The following is a 17,520-nucleotide window of genomic DNA, read 5'->3' as shown; positions in this document are numbered from 1 at the left end:
TTACTGCCATGAGAATGTTTCTAGGTTGTGAAGGTGTTACACAGATGAAGCACATTGGACTTTCTGAGTTGAGGAGACATAGCTGAGAGGCTGGGGAGACCAAAATGGATAGAGTTTTCAGAACAGAGTGCCAGAGAAAGGAGAGCTGCACAGAGAGAATCCTGAGATATGTAAAATACTGATTATTGCATGCATGGAAGGAGACTGCCCAAGCCTGGGGAAAGAACTATCCAAGAAGATGAAAGGAAAGAGTACCTGGTCTTCACACAGAGCTGGTTCTCACAGAAATAACTCATAATTCATGAGGCATTGAGTAGAGTACTTAGGGAGGTCTTGCCTCAGTAACAGGGAATAATTTGTTCTAGAGTGAGCACTGCACTAGGCCAGCCTAACAAATAATAAAACTAAGACTTAAGAAAAGTCAAAATGCATCTAAGTAATTAAATTTTATTCCAAAACAAGTGTCAAGAATATTTATAGGAATATAAAAATATACAGCAGGCAAAAAAGTTAAATTAAACAATGTTCAGCATTTATTCAAATATTATCAGGCATGCAAAACAGACAGGAAAACATGACCTATAATAAGGAGAAAAATGAATCAGTTAACACCTATCAGAACTGACATAGATATTAGAATAAGTAGAGAAAGGCTTTGAAAAAATTGTTGTAACTGTTTGAATTGTATGTTCAAAAAATTAAGTAGCCACATACAAGATATAAAAAAGATCCAAATCAAACTTGTAAAGATAAAATATCAATAGACTCGATGAGACCAATGGCAGATTAGATTGCAAAAGAAAAGATATAAATTGAATACAGAGTAATAGAAACTATCCAAAATAAAGCATACACACAAAAGTAACTAAATAAGAGCATCATTGGGCTGTGGGATAATTTGAGATTGCTCAGTATATGTGTAATTAGAGTTTGGAAAGGAGGCATGGGTGGGAACAGGAAAAAATATTTGAAGAAAAAATGGCTGAGCTATTTCCAAAATTGATGAAAACTAAAAGCTCACAAACTCAAGATGCTCAATAAACACCAAAAACAAGAACCATGAAGAAAAACTATACCATAATACCTCATAATAAAAAGGGCTGATAAAAAGAAAATCTTAAAAAGCAGACAGAAGTATCAAATGTTTATACAAAACCAACAATGTCATGTGCATCTATAACATATCAAAAAGTGAAATGTATGGAACTGATAGCATAAAGGCTGATGGGGGGGGAGAGGTAAATATATTATTGTAAGATTCTTGTGTTACATGTGAAATTATCTTATGTCACTTGAAGGTAGATGTAATAAGTTAAAGATGTATGCTTTATGGGTGCCTGGGTGACTCAGTCAGTTAAGCTTCAGACTCTTGATTTCAGCTCAGGTCATGATTTCAGGGTCGTGGGACCAAGCACCTTGTTGGGCTCTGCCCTCAGCAAGGAGTCTGCTCGAGATTCTTTCTTCCCCTCTGCCTTTGCCCTTCCCCCCCCCGACTCACTTTCTCTCTCAAATAATAAATAAATAAATCTTTAAAAAAAAGATGTATACTATAAACCCTAAAGCAACAATGAAAATAACAAAACAGAGAGTTATAGCAAATAATCCAACAAAAGGGTAAAATGGAATCATACAATACACAATAAACCCAAAAGCAGGCAGGGAAAGGAAAAAAATAACAGATGGGACAAACAGAAAACAAATAGGAAGATGACAGACTTAAACTTAACCATGTCAAAAATCATACTACATGTAAATAGTATATATAACCAGTTAAGATACAGAGATCGCCAAAATGCATTAAAAAATCAAGATGACAACATAGTGTTGTCTACAAAAAATGCACTTCAAATATACAGATACAAGTAGTTTAAAAGGATGAGAAAAGATTTACCATGATAACACAAATAATAGAAGAAACCCGAAGTGATTACATTAATATCAAACAAAGCAGACTTCAGAAAAGAGAATATTACCAGGATAAAGAGGATCATTTTATAATGATAATCAAGAGGGCATAGCAATTTTAAATGTTTATGCCCTAATAACAGAACTTTGAAATGCATGAAACAAAACTGATATGTTAATTAGGTGAACTTGCAAAAAGAAACAGAAACATCCATAGTAATAGCCACAGATTTCAATACTCCTCTGTCAATAACTGATATAAGAAGTAGAGAGACAATCAGCAAAATACAGTAGACTTCAACAACATTACCAACCAAGTCAACCTAATTAAAACTATGGTATATTCTGGGTCATGAAACAAGTCTCAATAAATTAAAAAGGATTTAATTCATACAAAGTGTGTTCTCTGACTACAGTGGGATGTCTGCTTTTCTCTCTCTCTCCCCCCCAAACCCTGCTTTGCTCTCTCTCTCTCTCTAAGAAATAAATAAAATCTTTAAAAAAAATGGCTAAGATGGAATGCCTGGGTGGCTCAGTAGTTGAGCATCTGCCTTTGGCTCAGGTCCTGATCCCGGGGTCCTGGGATCGAGTCCCACAACTGGCTCCCCATAGGAAGCATGTTTCTCCCTCTGCCTGTGTTTCTGCCTCTCTCTGTGTTATCTCTCATGAATAAATATTTTTTCTAAAGATTTTATTTATTTGTGAGAGACACACACACAGAGAGGCAGAGACACAGGCAGAGGGAGAAACAGGCTCCATGCAAGGAGCCTGACGCAGGACCTGATCCCGGGCCCCCAGGATCAAGCCCTGGGCTGAAGGCGGCACTAAGCCACTGAGCCATCCGGGCTGCCCTCTCATGAATAAATAAATAAAATCTTTAAAACAAAGCAGAAATCTTGATTCCTTCTAAAAAAAATGGCTAAGATATTTCCAAACTGATTAAACTATAAGCTCAAAGTCCAAGATCCTCAATAAACATTAATCACAAGAACCATAAAGAAAGTTAAACTAATATACCTCATAATCAAAAGCAATGATAAAATTCACAGAACACTCTACCCAGTGACAGCAGAATACACATTCTTCTCAAGTGTACACGGATCATTTGTCAAGATGGGACATATTCTGGGTCATAAAACAAGTCTCAATAAATTTAAAAAGATTTAACTCCTCTGACCACAGTGGGGTTATATTAGAAATAAATAACAGAAAGATCTCTAAAAATCCCCAAATATTTGGAAACCAAACTGCACTATTCTAAAGGACAATCACTGAATTGATTCACTGAAGATATATAAAAGAGGAATTTGGAAATATTTTGAAGTAAATAAAAATGAAAACACAACATATCAGAATTTGTGGGATACTACAACATATCAGAATTTGTGGGATACTATAACAAATAGATAACAATTTCTTAGGGAGAAACTGTATATACTAAATGCCTGTATTTGAAAAGAGCATCCTTAAACAGTGATCTTAGTTTCTATCTTAAGGAACTAGAATAAGAAGAACCAATGAAACCCAAAGAAAAGGGAAAAAAGTAAATAATAAAGATAAAAGATAAAGATAATAAAGATCATAGCAGAAGTCAGTGAAGTAGAAACCAGAAAAACAACAAAGTCACTGAAACCAAAAACTGGTTCTTTAGAAGCTCAAGAGTGATCAACTTCTAAGCAGACTGATTAGAAAAAAAAGAGAAAGCCACCAAATATTAATATCAGGATCAAAAGAGGTAACAGCTCTATAGACTACATTAGGAGGGTGGTGAGGAAATATTTTAAACAACTACATCTATAAATTTGACAACTAATAAAAAAGCAGGCAGACTAGAAAGGAAGTAAAACTATCTTTATTAGTGGATGCCACGAACACCCATAAAAAAAACCTGATGGAATCTACAAAAAAAGCTACCAAAAATGATAAGTGAGTTTAGGAATGTTGCAGGATTCAAGAGCAATATACAAAAATCAATCGTATTACTATATACTAGAATTAAACGCTCAGAAATTGAAATAAAGATTCCATTCATAAAGATGCCATTTACAATTGTATCAAATAATATAAATATGGAAGAGTTAGGGACAAATCTGACAAAAGACCTGTATGCTAAAATCTATAAACTGCTGAGAAAAACAAAAACGAAAACAAAAACAAAAACAAAAAAACACCGCTGAGAGAAATTAAAGATGACCGAAGTAAATGGAGATGTATACCCTGTGTCATGGGTCTGCCAACTCCGTATTGCTAGGTTGTCAATTCTACATTGGCCTATAGAATCAGTGCAATCCTAATGAAAATCTCATCAGGTTTTTTTTGTTGTTGTTGTTGCTCTGTTTCTTTTTTTTTAATTGATAAGTTGATTCTAAAATTTATATGGAAATGCAAAAAACAAAATAATTACAAAACGTTGAAAAAGAAAAATGCTACAGTTTGTTCTGATTTCAAGACACATTCTAAAGCTATAGTAATCAAAACAGTATGTTATTGACAAAAAAGGTTGACAAATAGATCAATGAAACAAAATACAGGGTCCAGAAATAAACTCATGCATATATGGACAACTGATTTTTGAAAACCACTTTGGAAAACAGTGTAACAGTACCTTAAAAAGTTAAGCTACCATAAGATCTGGCCATTCTGCTCCTACGTATTTACCCAAGAAAAAAGAGAGTATGTGTATATGCAATGACTTGTACATGAATGTTCATTGTGTTTTTACTTGTAAAAGTCCGCAAATTGGCACAACCCAAATGTCCGTTAACAAGTGAATGGATCATTTTGTAACATACATGTGTATCAGATCATCCTATTATACTCCTTAAATTTACAGAGTGTAATATGTTAATTGTATCTCAGTAAAGCTAGGAAAAAAACCCACGGGAGAATTGAAAAACAATTTAAGGTACATCCATACAATGGAATATTTCAGCAATAAAAAGGAATGGGCCATTGATACACATAACAACACAGATGAATCTCAAAATAATCATACTCATTGAAAGAAGACAAAATGATGGGGCTCTTGAGTGGCTCAGTTGGTTAAGCATCTGCCTTCAGCTCAGGTCATGATTTCAGGGGTCCTGGGATTGAACCCCGCATCGGGCTCCCTACTTATGAGGGAGTCTGTTTTCCCTCTCCCGTTGCCCCTTCCCCCACCACTTGCTCTCTCTCTCTCTCTCTCTCAAATAAATAAATAAAATCTTAAAAAAAAAAAAAAGAAAGAAGACACATTATCTATTGTATGATTCCATCTATATACAACTCTAGAAAATGTGAATTGCTCCTTTGTGAGAAAAAGCAGATGTGTAGTTGCTGGGCATATTCACTACCTTGATTTTGGCGATCATTTCATGGGTACCTTGATTTTGGTGATCATTTCATGGCTAAGATATGTTAAAACTTATAAGACTGTACACTTCAAATATGTATAGTCACTTATTTCTCAATATAGTTGTTTTTTAAAAAATCCAACAAAAACTCTGCTCCGTCTGAGTCTTCTATCAATTAAAACTGTGGGTGTGTGCAGTAAGCCACCCTTAACATTTTGGGGGCCTAGGGGAAATGTACCCGTGTAGGCTCCCTAACCCATATAGAGCCTGTCCCCTTGTCTTTCTAGGCCAGGCACCCTGGTCACCTCTCAGATTTAGGGTGATGTATCTGGACAGCAAGGGACCCCATTGGCCTTGGAAGTGGGCATGGGCTCTGCGATCCTGAATGCTGAGACTGTAACCTAGAATGGAGAAGTTTGGTCTAGATGTGCATATATGGGTTCACAGACTCCCTGTTCTGGCCAAGGGTGTGGTTTGAGGAGGTCAGAGTGGGGGCCTTGAAAGCAATCATTGTCTGCAAGGAGGTAAGATCAAAATTGAGAATGCTTTATTGCAATTTGACATCCAGGCATGGGATCATTTTTCTGGCAATTCATGTTAACTGAATTTTACAAAAGCAATGTGTCCTTCATAGATTGGATACAAATAAAAAACAATAAAACAAAAAACTAGTCCCTCACCACAGATAACTGAGACATGGCTTTAAAACACATGGCTCCGAGCAGAGACCCCTAAATAAGATTGGTTTTGAATTATGGAAATCTTATTTAATAGAGTATGCAAAATTTCCAGCATGACTTTTCTGAGGTTTCAATCACAATCTGATGGATCCATCTTTGTGTATTTCTGGATTATTCTGTGTGGAGTATTAGGGGCATTTAAGGTAGTGGTAATTGTCTCTGAGCATGAGTCCCCTGCAGATGGCTGTCTTTCACAGTCAGAATTTGAGAAGAGCTGCCTTTTGTGTAAATTTTAATTTTTTTTTTAATGGCAGGGTAGGAAATATCAGTAGAAAAGATTATGGCTATTTTCTTTGAACACGAAAATATAGGCAACACCATTTCTCTATTCTGGAATCATTCACTGAACATAACAAGTGGGGTACATTACCTTGTGTACGCAGGACTTTGCATTCAGGAAAAACAGCTCCACGGTGGTTTTATCCTTTAAAAACGATATGCTCTCAATGTAAAACCTGAAAAATAATACAGAAGTTTGTTTCTTCAGATTTCTTTCCCTCACTCAGCATGATGTCATGTCCTCATCTAGCGTCCCCAAAAGCAGAGGGGATTTTGAGGAACTAGGAAATGGTTGTGCTTTTTTTGCCTTTTATAACAAATAGATAACACATAGGTATGGCTACAGGTATGTACATATATGTGCCTATGGACATAGGCGTATATGCGGATAAAATCTCTTAACAGACAGTATTTGTGTGTTGGATGGTGAATTCAACAGAAATCCAAAATGGTACCCAACTGCAAACCCAGCTTTATCTGTGTTGATCATTCTTTGACACATGTTCTGGGAGCTCGTTATACCTCGGACAGCTTCAAAACAAAGCCCAGGTGAGCTTTGAGGGTTGAAAGTAGAAGTCGCCTGAGTAAGAACTACATAATGGAACCCTGAGGTCTGCTCTGGTTTTCCAAGTTGAAGTGGGTTGTGAGGTCCCCAAGCCCACCTTGCCCCCCTCTACCAGGCAAATTTCAATCGCACACTGCTCCTTCCCTGGCATCCTTCCAAGCCAGGATTTTCTCTTGGCTGGAAGCCAAGCCCTTAGGAGCACTTAACCTTGGACTTTTTTTCATGTAAATCAGAGTATTTGAGGCCTCCCTCCACTTCCTTTTCTGGGCTTTTGCTCTTTCTGTTTGTGAGGCCACCGATGGCAGGTTCCTGCTCTAAGGAGAGTTCTGACAGCCCCATGTAAGGAGTGGAGGAGAGTCCTTCACAACTGTCTGTTTTTGAACCCCTGTAATGATGAGGCTGGCCTGTGAATGCTGGGCTCTGGGTGGGTGAGTGGGCCAGCCCACGCACAGAAGTTTTTCTTAAGTGTTAGAGCCTTCCTTGATGAATAATGCATGAAGAGACCTAATGCCCCAAGACAGCACACAGCTCAGCTCAGGTCCTGGAAGAGAAACCTGCTCTCTGATTGGTGAGAGTTAAGATCAACCAGGGCTCATGTGGCTGGGGAGCCTGACCTTAGCTCTGCACCATTATGACAGGCGTTGGGCGTTTGTTCTCCCTTCCCCCCCAACGACGACAGAAAGTTGGATAAATAAAAGAAACTGAAAAGGGCTGCGGATAATTTTATCACAGAGATGGCAAAGCCATTTGAAGAATTCCACCTCTAATGTTGAATCATCAAGGGGAGTTCCAGAAAGAGATGGAGTCCTCTATATATTTCCTTACAAGGGTTTATTTCAGAAGTGAGATTCATGAAGATCGATGATGATGATGATCTACTTTATGACAAAGGAAAGTAAAGGACTCACACAGGGAGGGAAATGTGGGGCTGGCAGGGAACAGGCTCTAGAATCAGAAAGATGGAGATAGGGAGTCCCCTCCTCCATCACTTATTAGCTGTGTGGCCTTGGGCAAGTTCATCGGCTTTGTGCCTCTTCTTTTTTTTTTTTTTAATTTATTTATGATAGTCACAGAGAGAGAGAGAGAGAGAGGCAGAGACACAGGCAGAGGGAGAAGCAGGCTCCATGCACCGGGAGCCCGACGTGGGACTCGATCCTGGGTCTCCAGGATCGCGCCCTGGGCCAAAGGCAGGCGTCAAACCGCTGCGCCACCCAGGGATCCCTGTGCCTCTTCTAAAATGAGTGTCGGGATCCCTGGGTGGCGCAGCGGTTTAACGCCTGCCTTTGGCCCAGGGCACGATCCTGGAGACCCGGGATCGAATCCCACGTCAGGCTCCCGGTGCATGGAGCCTGCTTCTCCCTCTGCCTGTGTCTCTGCCTCTCTCTCTCTCTCTGTGTGACTATCATAAATAAATGAAAAAAAAAATTAAAAAAAAAATAAAAAAAATAAAATGAGTGTCATGACTGCACTTATCTCAAGGTTTGGGGGGATTGTGAAAGGACGAAAGGAGATAATATGTGGAAAGCACTCACTAAATATTAAGCTGTTAATAAAAACCCATTCTCTGGAATGTAATGCTGTGTGGCCCAGGGGAAGCAGCTACAGCTTGTGTCTCAGATCCCAACCCTCCAGCAGCAGTGGCAGCTGGCCCAGGGGCGTCCTTGCTTTGTGGTCCTCAGTGCAGTGACTCGTTGGCTTCTGCCCTGCCAGCTCCTACTGCTGGCTTGCCCTTCTTCTTCCGACTGGTGGCTTCTGTTTAGGGCCTCCATCTGCCTCGACTGTGTCTCACTCCCTCCGAGGGGTCATACGTGCTTTGTCCACTCCTTAGCTCATATAAGGAGTCTCTCTGGGTTGAGCACTCTTCCTTCCAGGCCAGCTAACTCAATGGCTGCATCCTGAAGGACCTTCTAGTTAACTAGGTGGTGGTGGTGGCATTTGCCTGCTTTCTTTGCTTCTACAAGTGCTTTTATCCCTGTCAACTGAGGTAACAGGAGCAGGTTTCTGGCTGGCAGCCTGAAAAGAGCAGCAATAGTCTGCCAGCTACAATCTCCTGAGCTCCTGCTTATGGTTAGCCAGGCGCTGAGTGCTTTTCATGCAGTCTCATTTCGTTCTCAACAATCATTTCATTTAATCTTCAGCATAACCAGATGCCACAGGTAGTGAATTATGAACCCATTTAACAGATGAGGAAATAGAGAGATGGAGATGTCAAGTCATCTTCTCCAAGCCATACAGGTAGGAAGTGGTTGGAACCATGATTCAAACTAAGGCCTCAAAGTTCATATTCCAAACCAAAGCGATAGAATGCTTTCCTATAATAATGATCGCGATGAAATGTAACATGCACACAATGCCATGTGGCCAAGAGGGAGGGGTGCAATGAGCTCAGCTTATGAAACAAGAGGGAGAAGGCTGCCAAGCTGGAATCCGTAGCACTGAGTGTCACAGGACACGAAATGTCTGTCCCCTTGGACAATTGAGCTGAGTTTTAAAGAATGCATGAGTTCACCAGGTAGAGAAGGAAGGAAAGCTATTCTAGGGAGAGGGCATATTAGCCAGACCAGTCCTCTTGCTAATCCTCGAGAATTTCAGAAACCGACATGCGGGGAGCTGGGTGGCTCGGCACCAAATCAGCCTGTGGCTTGTCCAACTCTGAACAGGTAGCTTTGTATCAGAAACTGGGCTCACCTTGTTTCTGAAGCCCAAGACCCTGACTATACCTTAGTTCCAGTAAACAGGTCCCTATCTTGTTTCCCACTACTTTCTGGCGACCTGCCCTGTTGCCTTCTCCCTTTCTTCCTAGGCATCTGATTACCTGCTCTCTCAATGCAGAATCCTATCTCTCCCTCAAGGGGACCATTGTAATGACTTCATATTTATGGAGTGTATGAAAAGTGCATATCATCCTTTGGGAGAATGGCTCCCCAGGCGCACACCTATCAACATGTATCACGAAGTGAAAGCAAAATCTAGGGCTTCTTGTGAAATAAAATGAACTCTCTCAGACTCCTAAAATAAAGACCTTTTGTTTCAGCCCCTTCTTGGCACAAGGATACTGTTTCCTTTCTGCACACTTACTGTGAATGATTTCACCAAGATTTTGTGAAGTTGAAGCCCACGGCTCAGTTTTCACCCTTGAAATGAGTTCAGGCTCTTTGACTAGGTAGGTATATGTTTCAGAGACAAACCTCCTACATCTTCATCAGTGCAACTTCTTGAGGAGAGAATTTGCTCCGAGAGGTTTCATCTCTAATCCGTGTGCTCTTCCCATTAGCTGTCTTTGTCCTTTCTTGATGGGACAGGTGTTCACCTAACCATTTAGCGACGCTAACAAAACATGACACTTGAGTCATGTGACAAAGATGGCTTGGGGAGGAGGTAGGCATGTTGGCCTGATGACAATGTGTGTGTGTCAAAAAGCTGAACCTGGGAGTTGTTTGGAATGGGCCGTCCTTCGACACTCACTTACATGTAGGTGACCGACATTTTCTTCTTGGGGCATTTACTCATTGTCATCAAAGATCAACACCATGAAGTTGGGGAGAGACTAGTTTGAGTCTTGTCCTGGGGCCCTGAGCTGACTGTTGGGCCTCTCAGTGCTCCCCCTCTTCATCTGCCCCACATCCCAGATAGGCAAGATATTTTAAATGTGTTCAGCATAGTGCATGGGTGGCATGTCGTTTAGCAGCCAATGAGTGGTGGGTGTTATTACTATGTTCTTCTTCTTCTTCTTCTCCTACTGGTGAGACATAAATAATAAAAGGCTTAAAAAAATTAAAAAAAAAAAAAAAAAAAAAAAAAAAAAAAAAAAAAGGGATCCCTGGGTGGCGCAGCGGTTTGGCGCCTGCCTTTGGCCCAGGGCGCGATCCTGGAGACCCAGGATCGAATCCCACGTCAGGCTCCCGGTGCATGGAGCCTGCTTCTCCCTCCTCCTGTGTCTCTGCCTCTTTCTCTCTCTCTATGTCTATCATGAATAAATAAATAAATCTTTAAAAAAAAAAAAAAAAAAAAAAAAAAAAAAATAATAAAAGGCAATGACCGAACTGCAAAGCTTTTGAAAACTTTAGCAGGTGTCTTTCCTAAGTTCTTTCAAGGACACAAAATGCTCTGCAAGTGTCCATTTTGGCCCAGAATGGGAAAATGCTGTGAAACAAAAACCCTTCTGACCAGTTACAACTTGTTCTTTGCAACTGAGCACATTTCATTTTCCAGGCCTTTCTTATGTCTCAGTGATATCCTCAAAGACGGTGACTCAAGCAAGAATCGCTCCTTGCCTTTGCATTGCGAACAATGCTGAGCTTGTGACTGGCAGCCAGTGAGGGCCTCCTTCTGGGTGTTGGTCAGTCATTGTGGGTAATTTCTGGCACTCACTGTAGCTGCGGGCTCAGGGAGATTCCTATCAGATCCCAATCCCCATTCTGAGCAGGGAGATCTCTGCTTATTGCTTGTAATGACCCTGCAACATCATAGTCTCACGTTAAAATGCACGCTGAAGACGGCTGTGTAATTGAAGTGTACTGCACTTTCTCCAAGCTATTATGCAGGGCTTGTGGGAATCCCAGATGCTCCTTTCATCTCTGGGAGTGGTGCAGTCTGGGAGAACTCACCAAGGAACGCACTATTTACTTCCACAATGTGCTCCCTTGCCAGAAAGACGCTCCCTCACTTCGGAATTTCCAGGCATCTCCAGGAGAATGGGTGAGGGCCCTCCAGGTAAGCCTGTAGGAACCTGCCCTGCTGCTCCACTGCCATGGTGCTGCTCTTTCTGAGTTCCCCAGGGAAGGGTTGGAGGCCCAGGAGGGTAAGGGCCTTCCTTTGACCTGTCCAAAAGGGGAGGAAGTCTTCTGCCCCAGGCAACAAGAAGTATCCAAGTGTTGATTCTTCCCATTGCAATTGCAAAAGAGCCTGCTCTTGTCCTCCATGAGCAAAGTAGGGACACGGGTTTTGAGGAGGAGGCAAGAGGGGGAAGAAAGGTGGGGTGGGGATGGTTAGGCACCACGAATGACAGAGACAGATGATGAGATCTTCCACCCAGGGCAAAAGTGAACGGGTCTGATTGAAGCCAGACAGTCCCAAACCTTCCACATTTGAAGACCATATATCACGTTATGGAGTTTTTTTTTTTCCTTCCACATTCGAAGACCATATATTACATTATGGAATTTTTTTCCCATTCAACATGTGATTAAGGCAGACTCTGTCATTTATATCACAAAGATTGTTAACATTTACATTATACATCTTTATAGGCCGAATCCTCCAACAACAAGGTCCATTTTACGTGAGGAAAATAGGCCCACAGAGGGTGCCAAAAACCACAGAGCTAATAAATGGAAGAGCTGGGATTCGAACCGAGGAGCGATGCTATGTACTGGTTTTCAGTGGGCGGAGTGTGACACATTTGACAATGTTGAAGATGGTTTTTGATCACCCCAGCTTGGAGGGTGTACTGGCATCTGGGCAGCCAAAGCTTGGGGTTCTGCAACTACACCCCAGCATAGCTTCTCATGATGAAAAATTATCTGCTCCAAATGTCAGTAGTGCCACTATTAAAAAACTGTGCTAAATGCCAAGCTTTAACTTCTGCACCCTACAGTTTTTTGCACTCATCACATTACTCATTCTTTGCTTCTACCCTTTAGATGTCACTCCAAGGACAGATTACGGAGGAGAGTGAACCGGTTCCCACAAACAATGTCTGATATTTGATCAGAAAGCACACTAAGAAATATAATCCTGTAAGAAACTGGAATCAGGATTGACCACGAGTTTTAAAGGATTCTGTGTCTTTCCAGAGCTTTCATATGAATTAGGATGTTGGATGCTCCCATATGGAGGCCTCTAGCCAAGGGCCTGGAAGTTCAAGAATGGGTTATGCCACTTAGGAGGTCACAGTCAACATTAAGGCAACCAACGGTCACATTCTCTAGGTTCTGGAATATCACCCACTCAGATAGGAGTGTGGTGGGTGGCCCAGAGCTCCAGCTGACCTCACATATCTGCCTCAAAGAGCCTCTGCCCAAGGTAGGAGGAATCAGTTATTCCTCTGGGCTTCTGATCACATTCCTCCTCGAAGAGATAAACTTTCTGGTCCTCTACTTATTGTGTAAGTTACCTACTCTTTGATAATTTTAAAATAACTCATAGTTAGCCACTCACAAACATTCTAACTTCTCTCTCTTTTTTTAATCAATCCTTGCATTTAAAAAAAATGCTTAAGTACTGTGTTCATTGTAGGAAAATATATGTAGAGAGATTAACAAAAAGACAAAAACAAATCATTCCCGGAATCATCCTACCCAGAGATTTAACTACTGTTAACTTTTAAACTTTTTCCCTACTCATGTGTTTTACATAAGTGCAGTCATCTTGCACATGTTGTTTTGTGGTCTGCTTGAATACTGGGGGCATCTTTCTGCATTAACAAATCTCTTTTTTCACCAGTCTTTGTTTGTTTTTACCTGTTGTGTTGTATTCCATATATTTGGCTTTCTTAAAAAAAAAAAAAATCAGGTGGAATGATGGGGATCCACAGATTACAGTCATGATACTTCCTTAACTCTTTTTAAAGGCTGAGTGTTCCAGGACCAGGCCAGAGGGTGCTGAAAGCACTTTCAAAGTTCATCAAAGGCTCCATGTTTGCAGCAACTTTGGCAGAAAGGTAGCAGTTTCCTTCCACCCTCCATATTTCTATAGAACTCTCCAAGTAATGCAGGGAGTCCTCAGCCCTGAGTGTCACAGACAATGCTTTAGGGGGACCTCTGAGTGGTCCCTTACCTAGGGACCACTAGGTCTCGGGCATAGCAGAGGGGATCTGGAAAAAGGGGTAGGAAAAGGGGCAGGAGAGGGAAGACCAGAATGGATGGGGGAGTGGGAAGCAAAAAGTAGTTAGAAGAATAAGGGAGTAAAAGACCCCGAGAATGCTGCTTTGTGTGGAGCTGGGTGGTACCAGCCTGAGCCACCTCCGCCTGCCCTCCCCCGAGGGAATGGGAGCTTTTCCAATGAGGTCACGCCAAGGCCCTGCTCTCTGATTTAAATGCTTGCGTGTTCACTCACTATCAAGCTTTTCCAATGCTCACATCTGGGCTGCATTACCAAAGAGGCCCATGTGTTTGCAGAAGATAATTTACAGCAGCAAATAACAACCCCCCCGGGCCTGGAGAAGTCCCCCAGCAACCTGGGGGAGTTTGGACTCACATGGAAATGGAGAATTGGTTCAATGAATTATGGTGCTTAAATAAATTATGGGGCATCTATCCACTCAGGTGTCACAAGCATATTTAGCATGTATCACTGAGCTTTTGTAACTGAAGAAAAGACAAAGGTTTAATCCTGAAGTTCATAAAGGGAACACTAAGTGCCCTTCACCTTTAGTGTTTTCTTTCTTCCATGCAGAAGTGGTGTGTGTTTCTGAGCTGCTCCCTGCACCCTGGGAGGAATTAACCAAGAGAAAGTCATCCCCCCACCCAGATCTGCACCCCGGTGTTTAGCTCAGGACTCCGTGAGACAATGGGCATCAAATATTTAGCCCAGTGCCTGCCACAGGGTTAATGTACATATCAGTAGAGAGAAAACCTGAAAGCAAAACTATATGGTTTTTTACTTTTTCATAAACACTACAACTTGAAAAAAATTGATATTTTCTTATATTTTTATAGCATTTTGCAAGATCACCTTCTATCCCGATGTCTGTTTATTTGTCACAACCAACTTCAACAAGACTGCATTTACCATCTCTAGTGCATTGTATCAGACTCCGGGCGCCAGGAATGTGGGGGATTTGGGGTTTGGAAGGGTATGATTGTATAGTTTGAAAAATTCCTAGGATGATTCAGATATGCACCCCCTCTCCCTGTGAGGAAACACTGAAATGCAATGTACTAAAAGAAAAAAATCTAATCTCTTTTATTAAAGTGACCAATTGTTCACTGTAAGAACACCATAACTTACTGAACCTAATCTTCATTGTTGGCATTTGGATATTTTTAACCTTTTGCAGTGAAAATAGCCATGATGCACATCCCTGTAATGTGCTACCACTGTAGGGAATCTTTTGTCATTGTACATTAACTACTTTGTGACTGTATCTTGGTGACTCCTTTCAGTTGGAATGGGTAAGTCGCAGGGATGAAAGGTACAACATAGACATATAGTCAATGGTAATAGCATTTTATGGTGACAAAGGGTAGCTACATTTGTGGTGAGTACAAGATAATGTACAGGGTCCTCAAATCACTATGTTGTATACGTGCAACTAATGTAACATTGTGTGTCAACTATACTTAAAAAAAGAAAAAGAGGTCCTGGACATTTCCAGAGGCTCCTGTAGTGACCAATATCCAAAAGGAATCAAAAGCTATCTTTAAAAAAAACTTTGAAAGGGGGTGTGTGCTTCTGGGTAGCTCAGTTAAGCATCTGCCTTCAGCTTACGTCATGATCCCAGAGTCTTGGGATTGAACCCTACATCAGGCTCCCTGCTCGGTGGGCAGTCTCCCTCTCCCTCTCCCTCTGCCTCCCTCTTCCCTGTCACGCTTTCTCTCACACACAGTCTCTCTCAAATAAATAAATAAAATCTTTTTTTTTTTTTTTTTAAAGCTATCTTTGGTTCTACTCTTCAATGACTAAAAGTATAGCCAACACAGGTAACTTCAAGGGTTGTTGGTGGTGTCTATTGGGATGTAAGTCTCACCAATGGTTCTTTTCTCTCAAAAGAAGAGGCTAGAAGCCCTCTGAGAGACACCAGACTTCACAGGGGCACATATAACCCCCTTCTTTCATAAGGCCTCCAAAGAATGACATTCCACTGAGTGACCTCCATCAGTTCACTTAATTCTTTGTGTGCTTTTGCTTTATCATCTCTTTAATTAAGTTGGAGTTAACAACAAGTACTTAATTGGAATAATAACAAAGACTATTATGATCTCACTATACTGTTGGGAAGAAAAATTAAGTGAATAATTAAGAGCTCGATAAGGGTTTTAAACATACAAGAAGTTAAGGGAAAGTCATGCCATGTGATTACGGACACTCTCGAGATAACACTCAAGTAAGTGCTGAAACTCATGGAACAAGTAGCAGGCTACTTGGGCATCTCAGGAACCTGCTTCCAGAAGATAGGGCTGCCTTATGAATGACTGAATAGAAGGGAAGACAGGTTTTCTTCCCTGGTATTTTGAGACCAAAACTAGACTAGGTATCAGGTGTCAGAGAACAAGTTCACAGAGAACTAAATAAATGGTATCTGTTAAATTCTCCAAAGACAGAGGATTTTGCTGACTAGTTACTAAGCTGCATAAATACTGCACGTGAGTGCAAAGACAAAAATGCAAGGATCTTAACCACAGCCTACATTAAAATATACATAATTGGAAACAGCCTAAATGCTTCATAGTAAACCAGACCTCTAAATTATGAAAGTGTAAAAAAATAAAGTGGATTTTTTAAAAAAATATACACAAGGAGAAATCTCCAGGATAAAAACAAAGTAAGTCACCAAGCAATGTGTCATCCTTATTTTTCTGTAAGAAGGGAAGGTGTTGGGGGATGGAAGGGAGGGAGGAAGGCTGGAGGAAAGTAAGTTTATATAATATGAAATGTTTACAGTGAAAATATGATTTTTTGTGAAAAAAAAACATTGATATATGTTGAGCCTTTTTTTCACACACAAGATTAAAATTTCTCTATGCTCTGATTCCTGCTTAGTTACTAATACACACTTTTTCCTACTGGTTGTTAGTTTGCGTTTGCCTTTTTCTCCCCTTTCTACAAACACAAGCACTTACATCATACTCTTTCCAGGAAAACTCCTGTTTTTCTTTAGGATTTCCACACATTTCTTCATATCAGCTATGCTCCTGGACAAATCACCATTTATGCTACCTCCTTTCTGGGTTTCAAAAACATGTTTTCTAGTGGTATGAAAGAAATTCTAAGCAAGCTATCAGAACAAAAAGCAAAAAAAAAAAAAAAGAAAAAAAAGAAAAAAGAAAAAAAAAAGAAAAAATTGAGGATTGTCAATACTTTATTTCCTGCGTGAGGAGCAGTTATTGACAATCATAACTCATATAAAAAAGATTCTTAAAAAAAGGGTAGGATCTCTTACTCCATACTTTTGGATTTCATGGAGCAGACTGAAGTTTAAAAAAATGTGTAAATCAACATGATTTTGCCAGTTAATCACAGTAAAAAAAATTCCAAAAAAGAAAAATAAGAAGCTTCTACAACTATGTCATAAAACAAAGCTTGCTCTTCCTTCCTTCCTTCCTTCCTTCCTTCCTTCCTTCCTTCCTTCCTTCCTTCCTTCCTTCCTTCCTTCCTTCCTTCCTTTCTCCTTTTAAGTAAGCTATCAAAATTATAAAAGCATCTGCCTCTGAACTAGACTTCCCAACATGGGTCTTGAACTTATAACCTAGGGATCAAGAGTTGCACTCTGTACCTGCTGAGCTAGCCAGGAACCTCACACAAAGCATATTTCAATATCCAAAGACAACACAAGCTCAGAATACAGAAACATTCTTTAGGTTGATCTAGCTTGATGAAAACTTATTTAGATTCCTGGGAAATCTACTACCTTAGCTTATTTTATCATATTTGGCTTCAGACAAGGAAAATAACTTATCATGAAATTTATCATCAAATTCAGGTAGCGAGGAAAGCTGCTAGTGCACAGAAAGGGGCTTTCGGCAAAATTGGTCATGTT

General features: G+C 40.5%; 1 protein-coding gene across 4 annotated transcripts in view; it reads right to left on the bottom strand.

The window, feature by feature from the left end:
* The window catches only part of FRMD4B (FERM domain containing 4B), a 322,368-nt gene that overhangs the window by 92,401 nt on the left and 212,447 nt on the right, over positions 1–17,520 (bottom strand). For all 4 annotated transcript variants that reach the window (XM_038565874.1, XM_038565871.1, XM_038565872.1 and 1 more), the window contains one exon: positions 6,348–6,432. In XM_038565874.1, the coding sequence (XP_038421802.1) occupies positions 6,348–6,432 (85 nt within the window). The remainder of the gene's footprint in view (positions 1–6,347; positions 6,433–17,520) is intronic.

This window comes from Canis lupus, chromosome 20, assembly GCF_011100685.1.
Source record: "Canis lupus familiaris isolate Mischka breed German Shepherd chromosome 20, alternate assembly UU_Cfam_GSD_1.0, whole genome shotgun sequence".
In the NCBI taxonomy this organism is placed as follows: Eukaryota; Metazoa; Chordata; class Mammalia; order Carnivora; family Canidae; genus Canis; species Canis lupus.
The sequence above is the reverse complement of the archived record's forward strand: the minus strand, read 5'-3'. Positions and strand labels throughout refer to the sequence as shown.